The sequence below is a fragment of the Gavialis gangeticus genome, unplaced genomic scaffold (assembly GCF_001723915.1).
Source record: "Gavialis gangeticus isolate Ggan-Ray unplaced genomic scaffold, GavGan_comp1, whole genome shotgun sequence".
NCBI lineage: Eukaryota > Metazoa > Chordata > Crocodylia > Gavialidae > Gavialis > Gavialis gangeticus.
Window position 1 is genome coordinate 61089504 of NW_017729022.1, and position 12730 is coordinate 61102233.

At 42.7% G+C, this 12730-nt stretch overlaps 1 protein-coding gene across 5 annotated transcripts in view; it reads right to left on the reverse strand.

Moving 5' to 3' along the window:
• Nucleotides 1-12730, reverse strand: part of TNRC6B (trinucleotide repeat containing 6B) — a 66484-nt gene that overhangs the window by 51490 nt on the left and 2264 nt on the right. For all 5 annotated transcript variants that reach the window (XM_019515147.1, XM_019515145.1, XM_019515146.1 and 2 more), the window contains exons 2-4: nt 10824-10845; nt 8046-8390; nt 10-1060 (exon numbers count right to left, since the gene is read on the reverse strand). In XM_019515147.1, the coding sequence (XP_019370692.1) occupies nt 10-1060; nt 8046-8390; nt 10824-10845 (1418 nt within the window). The remainder of the gene's footprint in view (nt 1-9; nt 1061-8045; nt 8391-10823; nt 10846-12730) is intronic.

The following is a 12730-nucleotide window of genomic DNA, read 5'->3' on the forward strand; positions in this document are numbered from 1 at the left end:
ACCCCAGATGTCAATTTGTTCCCTTCACCCCATTTGCTTTCGTTTGAGTGCTGAGGGCCAAAGTTCCAAGACCCACCACCCGTAGACCTGTTATTGTTATCCCAAGAATCATTTCTTGACCCATTAGGTTTTTGTACAGAACCTCCTTTCCAGGAGTCCTCTCTATCCTTTCCATTGTTCCCGTGGTTTCCAGAATTGCTTTGTCCAGAGACTGTGTCAGTTCCAGAAGGCCCCCTAGCTGTACCCCAAGATCCAACATTCCCAGGCTTTCTTTCTCCAGTGCTTTGTGAAGGGGCATCAGTGCTCCTGGAGGGGTTCCCCAAGCCCATTTCAAAGGGCATTCCCTTATTCTCCATAGGGTTTGGTGAACTTAAGTTCAAGGAGTTAGTGTTTCCATTTTTTGGTCCATCAGTGTTATGAATTTGAGCCTGTTCTCTGCTAGAGACAAAGTTAACACCCGCATTTTCCATCTTTGACTGCTGTTCCCTAGGGGTCTGACCTACTGTGCTAATCTGTGCATTGGAGTTACCATTATCAGACTCCAAAGTCCCTTTCCTAGAACTGCCCTCTTGAACCAGTGCTGGCCAAGCAGATGGGTTACTATTTGGGTTAAAGTTGCTGAAGCCAGAACTGGTGCCGATTCTCTCCTGCCCAGTCATATTCCTCCAGTTTCCTAGTCCATTGTTACTCTCCACAGCAGGGTTGGAAGATTGAACAGATTTAGTCTTGGGGTCAGATTTCCAGGCCCCAAGATTACATTCGCTCCCAGTGCTTCCAGACTGGCACTGGCTTCCTTTTCCTTTGTTACTAGTGGTGCTTCCTGGCAGAGTGCTCTTCTCTGAGCCAGGATTTGAGGCACTGTTGTTGTCGGTGGTGTTTTCTGAAGAAGACTCAGCGTCTTTGCTGGCAATACAAGGCCACTCTTCCATGTCAGACCCGTCTACAATCACCTTGTCCCAGATGTGAGTTGGGTTGGCGTTGGTGCCGTTGTTGGAGGAGGCTCCAGGACCCCAAGTGGAATTTGCATAATTTGAAGCAGCAGCACCTCCAATTGCTGAATCTAAGAAGAAAAAGGTCATTGCTCTGCGTTACTATTGACAAGTCCTTTGAAGACCTCAATTACAGACACCACCAATTGTCCTTTCCACTTATAAACACAGTTTTCCAAAACCTTCCAAGCTGTTTTTAGAAGAACATTTTGTGAAAAATGGCATATGAGACTCTTGCTAAAAAGCAGTATTTCACAAAATCCCTCCCCATGATTTTGTACACACTTAAATTCACTGATGTCTGCCACTTTTTACTAACATGCCTGGTTACTTAAAAAGTTAACTAACACGTGAATGGATTACACTGAAGTTAATATAATAACCAGGGATGACCCAAAAGAGAAATCTTTCAAGATCAGTTCAAGAAAATTATTGCAGTTACCGAGCAAAATTCAGCAGTAAAGAAAATTCACATCTGTGAATGTATAATTAAAGTAATGAAACGTATACTAAAATCAGCATTCCCTAGTTATGCAAACAACGTGCAAAAGTATTCTGTGACTGCAGAAGCAGAGGACGCTGCAGAAAAAGTACCTACCAAAAGGGTGTAGAGTTAAAATTATCCACTCTTTAGTTCATCGTGTGCCCAATTCCTAGTTGGTTTTCAAACTACAAATTCCCTTCCTCCCCTCACTGTACAAATTACAATAATTTTGAAATGTTACTGAATGTCATATCAGTCCAGAGGTAAACTAAACTAAGCTAGCTATTTACTTGCACCTTCATTCAATAGCCATCTTATTCTAACATTTATTTCATTGCTGAATTTAGCACAAACATTCAACGAGACCTGAACAAACTTAAATCAGATATGACATGAATTAATTCCACTGCAACACTAGCACAGTCAATACTGGGTTCATGGCAAATCACACCTATGAAATTATGTCACTCATTGTTGGTACTAAAGCATCCTGGCAGCCTCGTCCCTGCAATCTGTACTGTCCCCCTGGTGTTATTCTTTAAAAATGAGCCTGGTAAGTCATGTTCTCCATTTTATGCTACTTGTCATTTTTCTGGATGTTTCTACCACAGGGACCTAAAATTTCCTGTAAAAGATTTCCTTATGTGAAGGCTGAACTTTCCAATTCTTTCTACATGAAGATCTTCTCTAATGAGTCTCGGTACCACTGTGGTAACTCTGTGCCTTCAGGCGAGCTCATTTGGTGAGGCATGAAATCTGTAGAAATATCCGTATCACGGTCAACTTGATTTCATATGCACTACTATCTGAGTACTGTCTGGCGTCACAGCAGCTGCCCTGAAGGTAAGTCACACCCCTCTAAAAATAATGCAATCCTGTTACACATGCTTCTTTGTTTAAAAAAAATCTAACTTTATGTATCCAAGAATAAAGATAATAGGAATTTTTACTTATTGATATTTTAATTAGAGAACAAAACTGCTGTCAGCATACATTTTATACCTCTTCAGCTCATTAACCAATTTGATGGGTTCTCTCTTAGTCAATTTCCAGATTTTCAGTAGATAAATGAGTTGCCAGTCTGTAACTTTATTTCTTGTTGGCAAGGATACACACTCTATACCAAACCTTGAATCTTCTGGTAAGTGTTAACCAAAGGCGGACAAAACTGTTTTCACCTTCCCTTCCTAAACTATCAGGGTAAGGTTATGGAGGATATGCAGCTCACACCCCTTCAGAGTCCAACCTAATCCTGATATAATGGGGAAAATAATTTTGGGTGGTGCCACAACAACAGGGAACATGGCTCCATACTGAAATGTACTGGAAATCCAGTTGCAAGTATGGGCTCCAAAGCATGAGAAAAGTATCAGCAAGAACCATCTAGAAAGGCAGACTGAGGAGACTAGTTAAAGATTGCAGGGCTCTCCCTCAAACTGGAGGAATGTTGCCTGTAAAATGATTACCACTCTCAGCAGCAGTTCTGTGTACACTCTGATAGTAAAAGCATTTTGTAGATGCACTCTAGAGGCTGCCTTGCACCTAAATGAGCATGTTCTAAAAACCTCAAAGACAGCGATGCCGGCAACTCTCAGAATATGCTTTGATCTACTTAGACAAAACCCTGAAAAGAAACTGCTTGTCCTCATATTTTTACCACCATACTATGTCCTCAAGTCGTTTTGGGAATTTAAGAGAAGGGCTTCATCCTTGTAAAACAGTGGCTAGGGGCTCCCTTAGCTTTTAAGATGATCTTACCTAGAAATGAATGTGATGGAGAGAAGGTAAGTTACTCATCTGAGGTGAAAATAGGCTATGGATGAACTTGAAGTGAACAAACAGCATTGTACTGCTTTTACTGGCAAGGAAAGCTGTGAGGCAGGTCAAAAATAAATGCCTGGAGTGCAAAAACAAACAAACCCCCTCAAGCCCCCACTTCTGGCTTAGGTTACTGCCTCTCACAGAGATGTTAAAAAGAAACAATAACCTCAGAAAGCCATAGCCTCTCTTGAAGGCTCTGAGAAACCATGAGATTATTTAGTAGAAGCCTGCACTTCTATGAAGGGATTAGATCAGTGATTCTCAACTGGGATGGCGAAGCACCTCAGGGTGCTGCAAGAACCTTCCAAAAATGCCACAGTCCCCAGCATCTGTGATGGAAGTAAAGTGACCACTCCTCCTCCCCCCTAAAGCTGGGTGCCCCACCACACTGCAGACAAGCAGTGGCTGGCTGCTACCTGCCTCCTAGCAACCTCCTCCTGGTCATCCCTGTGTTCCCAGCAGTGTGAACTGCTGTGCATGTGCATGGGGGGGACATATGACTGCATTTTTCAGTCCAGTTCATTCCCCCCCACCCCACCACTGCATCCATGCTCCTGGGGCTGGAGGCAGATATGATTCCAGACACCAGCATCAGAGTCACTGGAAGTGCAGTAGCAAAGGCAGAGGCTGCACTTGCCCCTTCAGGTACTCATCAGGGGCAGGGAGGGGGCAGACTGTGGAAAAAGCAGAGTGTGGTGGGGTGAGGTCCTGCCCCCATCACCCTCATCTGGCACCAACTAGATTTTAACTCAGTGTTTCTCAACAGGGCACTGCTAAATTCCAAACAGTTAGGGAGGCTGAAAAATCAATGCCTGCTACAATAGATCATACTCAAATAGAAGAGCATTAAAATATCCCTTCACAAATATCATGATTGTAAAAACAGAGCATGTGGCACAGCAGTGCATGGGAGTACCAGCACCATGCAGTGGAGGCAGCACCTGCCACAGATTCATAGATTGTATGGGGGCTGGAAGGGACCTCACAAGATCATCATCAGGTCCAGCCCCCTTGCACTAGGCAGGAAAGACAACAGGGGCCAGGTGACACCAGCGAGGTGACTGTCCAGACTCCTCTTGAAGATTTCCAGGGTAGATGATTGCACCACCTCTGGAGTGAGTTTATTCCACAGTCTGGACACCCTAGCTGTGAAGAAGTTTTTCCTAGTGTTAAGCCTGAAATGGTCTTCCACAAGTTTGTGGCCATTACTTCTGGTTTTCCTCAAGGGTGCCCTGGTGAACAGTTACTTAACCGAGCCCTTGATGTACTCTACTGATATACCAGTAAGCTGCTACCAAGTCCCCTTTCAGCCTTCTCTTTTTTTAGGCTGAAGAGGCCCAAGTCCCTCAACCTTTCCTCGTATGGCTTGCCTTGCAACTCTTTGGTTCTTCTCCAGATTCTCTCCAGCTTTTCCACGTGGTGTGGGTACCTGCCATGCAGCACAAGGCAAGGCGCGGGGGGATGCGTAGCCTACAGCCACCTGTAAGTTAGGCAGCCCTGGATTAAATAAATTTGCTCAGTAGAAATCTAGGGAATATGGTGCTGAAACTAGCTGCCAAGGCTAGAGAATAAGTCTGCTTTAGGTTTCTCATCTCTGCTAACATCAGTGTAAAACTATCAGTGTCAATAGAAGTAACTACTTTTTGGTAAACCCTTCCTCACCCCCCAAACCAAGCCAAAACAAAAACCCTCCCCCAAACCCTGAAATCTTGAGTTCTGGAGAGACTTAGCATAAAATACGTAACAAGTATTAGTACATTATATATTATTTGGTTTTCTGTTCTACTTTTAAAGTTCTCTATCATACACCTGCAGAAGCTTTGCTATTCAAAGGCTTCTGACTTCTCAATAATTTTCCAGAAGCTTTTGAAGAAATTTTATTTAAGATAACAGCTGTAGGATCCAACCCACTAGCTGCATGTACAGCGGTGAAATATTTAACATTAAAGTGATGACAGAGGCTCATAAGAGGCAAAGGTAGTAACTTAAACATCTAGAAGATACGTGTCAAAATCTCCTAGTCTCATTCAGATTTAAGTCAACAAAATTAAAGGTCTGTATTATTCAATTATCTTGCTCATCTTAAGTATTACCGACTGTGGACAGAAAGCACACTAGCAATGTTCACCTACTGGGTAATACTGTCAAATAAGCGTATGACTCTTCTAGAAGAAAACTGTAGATCCCAATTGTGAAAAACAGATCTATCTGCACAAGATGACCTATTATGAAATCCTTCAATATGCTTTTATATGAAATGTTGCTGTTTCTGCTTGTTTTATCTAAAAGCATGTTTATCCTGGCACAGAAGAAGGATTGTGATGCAAGTGCAAAGGTTTCATGTAGGCAGTGACTTCCAAAAAGACAGACCACTTCTCAGGAACTAAATATTTCACCAAGACCTTCCTATGCTAAATGTTAGTTAACATTTGTACAACTTCACTTGAATACACAAGGGGGGAAAAAGGCTTTGAATGCAGGCTGAATTTCTCTTACTATCAGTGATAACACATGTAAACTGGATCTTCCTATATTTTAGAGTGTTAGTTGGTAAAGATTTGGGTTGGACCCTGGCTCTGCCCTGGATACAATCAGAGGGACCTTAGAAGAGAATGGTAATTTAAAAAGGAAAATCTGCAAACAGAGTTGGGTCTACTGTATAAAAAGGGAGTTGACATCGAGGGACAGTTAACACGGTGCTAAAACTGCAAACACAGGTAAGAGCAGCCCCAAGCAACCTCACCCTCAAATGCCATTATTTGTTTAAAGTACAAAGACTGAACATAGCACTTGGAAACAAACAGTTCTTCTGATACCGAGGGCTATAGCCAAAGAATGGGAAGCTGTTCCTAAAGTACTGAAGACAACTTTCAGAAAACAAACCTACTGTAACCCCCTTATTTCATTGATATCTGCTTCCTTTGATCCTTAGGAAGATAAAATAAGCACATACAACACAGCACATACATTACCGAGTTTATATGGAGCCTACAAGATTTTGCTGTTTGCCACACTGACCTGTAATGGTATCATCTGATCAAGAACATTTATCTTTATAGCACCTTTAACTTTCATGTGATCTTGTATTTACTTTCATTTCCCCCCGCCTCCCTGCTTGAATGGAGAGGGTGTGGCCAAGCCACAGCCGGGAGCTAGCTGGAGGATCTGGGGCAGCGCCTGCCAGGCTGAGGAAGGGGTGAGTGGGGAAAAAGGTAGTGGTATTCAGTGCATGAAAGCCTGAACAAGAATAGTTCTCTCTCTGAAGCGAGCATTATTGAACAGAAGGAAATAACCATGCAGCGTCCTGCTGGCTGTGATCATGGACTATAAATTCCAGAAACACCTGGAAGCAGGAAGAGGAAGTGAGAGACAACCCTGCAGAGTCCTGCTGTTGTGCCTCTGGACTGCAAATCCCAGAGACCTCAGGGGCAGCAGGAAAAGGCAGTGAACACACAGCCTATGCTGGGATGCAGGGGGACTCTGATTTAACTTCAACCAGGAAGGGGTGTGGGGCAGAAGTTTCATAAAATGGTTTGACCAAATCAGTTAAGACTGATACTACATTCAACCAGGTTTATGTTATATCAGTTTCAGTCTTTTTGAAACTGGTTTATGTGCACTGAGCTTCTGTTCTGTTACGGGTTTAAAACAGTTTCTGAAGACTTAACGGTTTGTGTGTAACTTCTGTCCCTAGCATAAGAGTACACTGAGCACCAAGCACCTAAGGACCGTCACTCTGAAGTTGATAATCTGTCACAATGTTGTCTTTATCTTGTTGTGTTCTTACACATTATAGCAGATAAGATCACAACTTCTAAGCACAAATAAAATCAACAAGGATGGCATTTCTATACTGTAAGTTACAAATATTGTAGCTAAAAAAACCCAGAAGTCTTTTATAAAACAGGATGGTTACAATAACTGAGATAAAAGAAGATCTATTAAAAAGTAGACAGTTCAGATCAGGGGTGCTCAACCCCCATCCTGCAGGCTAGAACTAGCCCATGGAGCCATGCTATCTGGTCCACAGGGATCCTCCCAGGTCCAAAAACTTGGCAGTGGGGGAGCAGTGGCAGCAACTGCCACTCCCTGCTGCCAAATTTCCAGACCCATGGGGAGTCCTGTGGGCCAGATAGGACACTAGATTAGCACAGAGGTGGCCTAGTGTCTGGTTCAGGGCACAGGGGCCAGCTTGAGGCAGTGCTGGGCCTGATTCTGCAGTGTGTTGTTGAAGGGAGGCAGCATGGGGCCCTTATCTGGGGTTGTGGGGTCCCGATTTAGCAGTGCACGGCCCAATCCTGGGGCATAAGATCCGATCTGGCCTATGGACTGGCTTCAGCCCACTCATTTGAACCTTTTGGTGCTGCAGGCCAATACCACTATTTCAGATCATAAACTAAGGGATAGTTTCTAACCGATATCTGCTTTCACAATAGTGTTTTGTCAACAGGGTATATTACTGTGCAGAGTGGGCCACAACCCCCTAGAGACAGACTAGCTACCATCAGAAATAAGGATAGAGCACCAGGTTATACGGCCTATTGCTTTGCTCCAATGTAGCAATTCTGATGATTCAGTTTTTCATGAAACAAATCAGTATTTTAAAGAAGTTAAAGCCCAGCACTATCTGGGAAGAGTTACACTAAAAGCAGAAAATAAAACTCCTAAACTTCAGAAAAAGTTAATACATTATGTTATAAAATATGTGAGAACAATTTTTGACCAATCCTTCTATGGCTAAGCATCCATACCTGTTGCAGTCCCACTGTCGCTCTGCAGCAGTGCTCCTGTCACTGGTTGTGCGTTGCTTGGGTTTGCTCCAGGTGCTGTTGAGGGAGGAGGCCCTGCCCCACCCCCAAGGAGCATACAGGATGGCGGAGGGGGCTGCCCACGTTTCAGTAACACTTTGTGGTCCTGCTGGCAACGGAATCGCGGCGGCACCTCCCGAGGCATGTAGCGGGCGGCGCTTGGCGGTTGTCCGTTCGGCACTGCCACCCTTTTGGCATTGTTGCCACCATTGACTGGTGGCGATGGAGAGTTGCCAATTGGGCTGGCGGCCACTGGTTGGCTTAAACTTGGTTTCGTCACTTCGGGCACTGAAAATAAAAGGAAAGACATTCAGAATTTTGTAAATTAAAATAACAAAAAAACCCCCCAAAAAACACAGATTTCAGAATTCATTGTGGTTCAACTTTGATACATCCACTCCTCTCTCACAGTACTGTGCAACTTCAACCCAATCAAGAAACCAGCCTAGTTACATAAATATGCTACTTCCACCTATTTTCCTCCCTCCTCCACAAATTACTAAGACTAAAGGGATAAAATCCTAGCCCCACTGACTTTCTCACCTGAATTTTTACGATTGTTCACCAGAGCGCCCCAAGGAATGACAAGGTTGAACAGTTATAAAAACTCCTGCAAGACTGTTTCAGGCTGGACACAAGGAAGAATTTCTTTACTGTCCAAGCCCCCAAGGTCTGGAATAGCTTGCCATCAGAAGTGGTTCAAGCACCTACATTGAACACCTTCAAGAGAAATTTGGATGCCTATGGGGATCCTATGACCCCAGCTGACTTCCTGTCCCTTGGGCAGGGGGCTGGACTCGATTGTCCGAGGTCCCTTCCGGCCCTAACGGCTATGAAATTCTATGAAACATCTAGGGACAGAAGCAGGAGTTGGCAGAGAACTTTCTTGAGTAAAAGGTAAGTTTTAATTCCAGACTATTTGTGATTAATGTAAAGTTGGTGCTAGTTTTCCTGCCCCATCTCAATTTTTGGTTGTTTCAGCAGCAGCGTTTTGGGCCACCACACGAGAAATCTGAATTTAGATCCCAAGCTTTTGCCTTGCTCACTAGGTTTATGTTTTCACTAAACAAAAGGGATAGTATTTCTTAAATTTTATTTTTATTGGGATAACTAATGTAAGTTCTTTCCCAGAAAGAAAACTAAATGACAATAAGTGATAAAGCCTTGTTTCCACCATGGCTTGCCTCCATCAGAGCCAGGTGGGGTGGCATACTGTTGACCCGATCTAGTAAGACTTAAGTGAAGATTACCTGTGCCTGGTCTTCACTAGGATTCTACAGCAAAATAGTAAACTTTCATCACTACCTCAATGGGAACCCCCCCCCCCAAACTGATTTTGCCAGATGGCCTTAATGAAGGAAAGGACTTGCTCTGAAGCAGCTCACTTTAGCTTACTTGGGAATGGCTTTTATAAGGACTGAAGACAGGCAGTCAAGATGGGTTTGTATGTAGTGGTAGGTAGCCTCTTTGAGGACCTTTTGGTAGAGATGAAATAACAGCAGCAAAAAAGTGAGAATCCTAGGAGGACCTCAGTCTTTCACTTAACTTAGCTGTCTTCATCTACTTAATTGGTTCCAGAAATGGTGTACCTGCGCTCCTCTATTCTCTACACTGTCTAACATGAACCCAAAGATGTGGACCAACCATGTTTACTATAGAATAAAATGACTTTTCCACAGTAAAAGTGAAGCAAGCACGTGACATACTATGGAATGAGTCAGCAAACAAGGAGTAAATATAAACCAGTATAATTTACACTGCTGTACTAGCTGTGGGTGTGCTTCTGTAGTTAATTTCATCCTGAGGTTGCCATTTGGTCAGTATAAACTCGGTCATCAATCATAAGGGCCAGGTGCTGTTATAAAATACACTATGGGCAGGCAACTTGGAATGAGCTACTTATGTTTCCATTCCTTGCAACACAGTCAATTTACTAAGGAGTTAAACCTGGGGCAATTTACTCCACCATAATCAGGTACAGGAATTCTTCCATAGCAACTGAATATGTTGCATCCCAAATGTATTTCTGTGAACAGCTAGAGATTAGGATCTCTGACATGCCAATCTACACTTCACTGCCCCATAATGAAAGAAAAATATTTTAGTTGTAAAGTCAAATCACTTCTACATACCCCTCTGCTGTCTTTTTCGTGGCTGCTTCTCCACACTACTTTAAAAGCAATGAGGTACAAATCAAGTTCAAGCTTATTTTAAAAAACACTTTGAGAAATTCAATATTTATCCATCATCCTTGCCTTGACTTCATTTGATAGTCAAGTCTCTGTGCTTTCCTCTCTCTTAATCTTTTATCATCACTTAATTCAGTGTGCTGGCTAAACTAAAAATTCAATAAGGTCATTTTGGTGTTCTTTCTTAAAATAGTATTTCTTCCTCTTCCTTTCCACATGCCTTGTCTGTTTCAGGAAGTGGCTACACTTCTGGAAAACTAGACTTTTGAAGAATTTTCACCATTAGCCTCTTCTTGAGATATAGTCTCCAGCAAGAAGGCATTAATTTATTCATTAAAGTTTTTTCTTCTCCAAACATTTTAAGGGCTGACAGGGAATGTTACCTCATCTTCTTTTTGATGGTTATAGCTTTTGTTTCTGCTGATTCTTCATTCAGCAATACCTCCACTCGGAACATTAGTCTTCCTCCCTTTATCATTCAAGAATTTTAGTCAAGGACAAGGACAAGATCCAAAGCAATTAAGTCTCTTACCTTTGGTTTTTTGCTCTGTGACCTGAAAATTAAAAACAAGAACATAAATAAAAGCAAAAATAACCAAGGTTCTTTACAAAGAATCGAGCTGTTCTACGTTGTAGCCTTCACTTATTAGTACAAGACCAATCTCAGTATGATAAAAAATTAACTTTTTAGACTTCTCATCAGCTAACTTGCTTAGATAAATGCAGAGAAAGTCTTCAAGAGTACTTGGGACTATTATCATCTCCAACTACTGAAGTAATACTTGCAGAGAGGCTATAGAAGGAAGTTGCTTCTTTGATGATGATTAGCAGTATTTTTCCCTACCAAGAACTGTAACATTTTAAAGCACAAACAACTATTACTCCCACAATGCCTTTTTACAACTTTTAGAGGAAAGATCTCCTTTAACAAATGGCAGAGCATAATGAAAACTAAAAGTAGAGAATGTCAGCTACTACAGCATGCGTTAGCACCTGTGGTACCTTATCAATGGCAAGAAGCTGCCTGCAGGCACAAATGTAAGTGGAAGAAACCATCTCTGTTATTTTCCTGTTCACCTTCTTCCCTACTCCTCTTCTGCAAAAATCTGTAATACCTGCAACACCTCCAGATTTAACATTTTCCTGAATGTAGCAGGCTTCCTAGAGGAGACTTACCAGAAGCTAGCCATCATCCCCCAAATGGCTCAATTTTTGCTTTTGCTGTACTTCTGCATTGTCCCCAACAGCCTAGACTTCTAGCTACAGTGGAATCAAATGCCACTAGAATATTCTCTGAAATTCTTTGTATTGTGGCATGTTTTGCACCTATTAGTCATGAGCTCCTCTACAGAATAAGGGAAAACCCCTAAGACTGTCATGTGTCAGGTTTTATGTTACCTCTTCTTTAAAGAAATTGCTGAACCAGTCCATAATTCTAGATGGTGCAGTCGCAGCACAGAATAATGAAAGCAAAAGTAAAAGGCAATTTATTTTTGCACAAGCCTAGCCAGATCCCTTTTGTACAGTAAAGAACAATAAAAGGAAACACATGCCTCAATTGCTCATGACACTGTTCCACTTTCGAAAGAGGATCTGTGGGATGCATGAAATGGCATATACCCCAAACTATAAAAAGCCCTATCTCCCCAGCTCTGTAACTTCAGTCTATATATGTGGCTCAACATTTTTGGAATCAAAACACCCCTCATTGGACTCAAGGCACCCTACCCATAACTTCTGGGAATTGAGTGGCACCACATTTCAAAAACTAATTTATATGTTACAGTGCTTACCTCCTTGCAGAGGAGTTGAGCAGTAGAGGTGGGGGATCATCCAGGCAGGGACAAGTCTGAGAAGGAATTTATCTACTCAGCTTTTCTGCTTATCAGCTCACAAATCACTCATCTCCTCAAACCTTGTGGCACCCTTCAAAGGACCTGGCAGCACTCCAGGGGGCCCTGACACCCTGCCCTAGATGATACAGCAAAAACATGCTGCCTCTCAAACCAGATGTCCTTTTATCCCAGGCTAGCAAAAACACACATGCATGTCTTAAAGTGTGTTCCGTTTCAAATGATTTCCCATCCTCTCCCTACAGATACAAAATTGTAAAGGATACAACTATGACATTTTTTACATGAGGAAGACCAAAAGAAAACGAAAATCCCAACCTATAATGCTGCCAGGTTTACTTTATAGTCTGAGAAAGCAAATCTCCCTTTTTGTTCTTATTCATCACTCCAAATTGCGAATGATGAGATACCCAACTGCACTACAAAGCTTAGGAGCCATCTACCTGAGGGAAACCTGGACTGCCAGCACTTGGAGGGACTACACTGACAAGAAAGGAGCAGACTTCAGACACTAACATCTTCTGACAAGCATGAAAGAAATCCTCCCCATCCCCCCCCCCCCCCAAAAAACCCCCCCCCCCCTCCC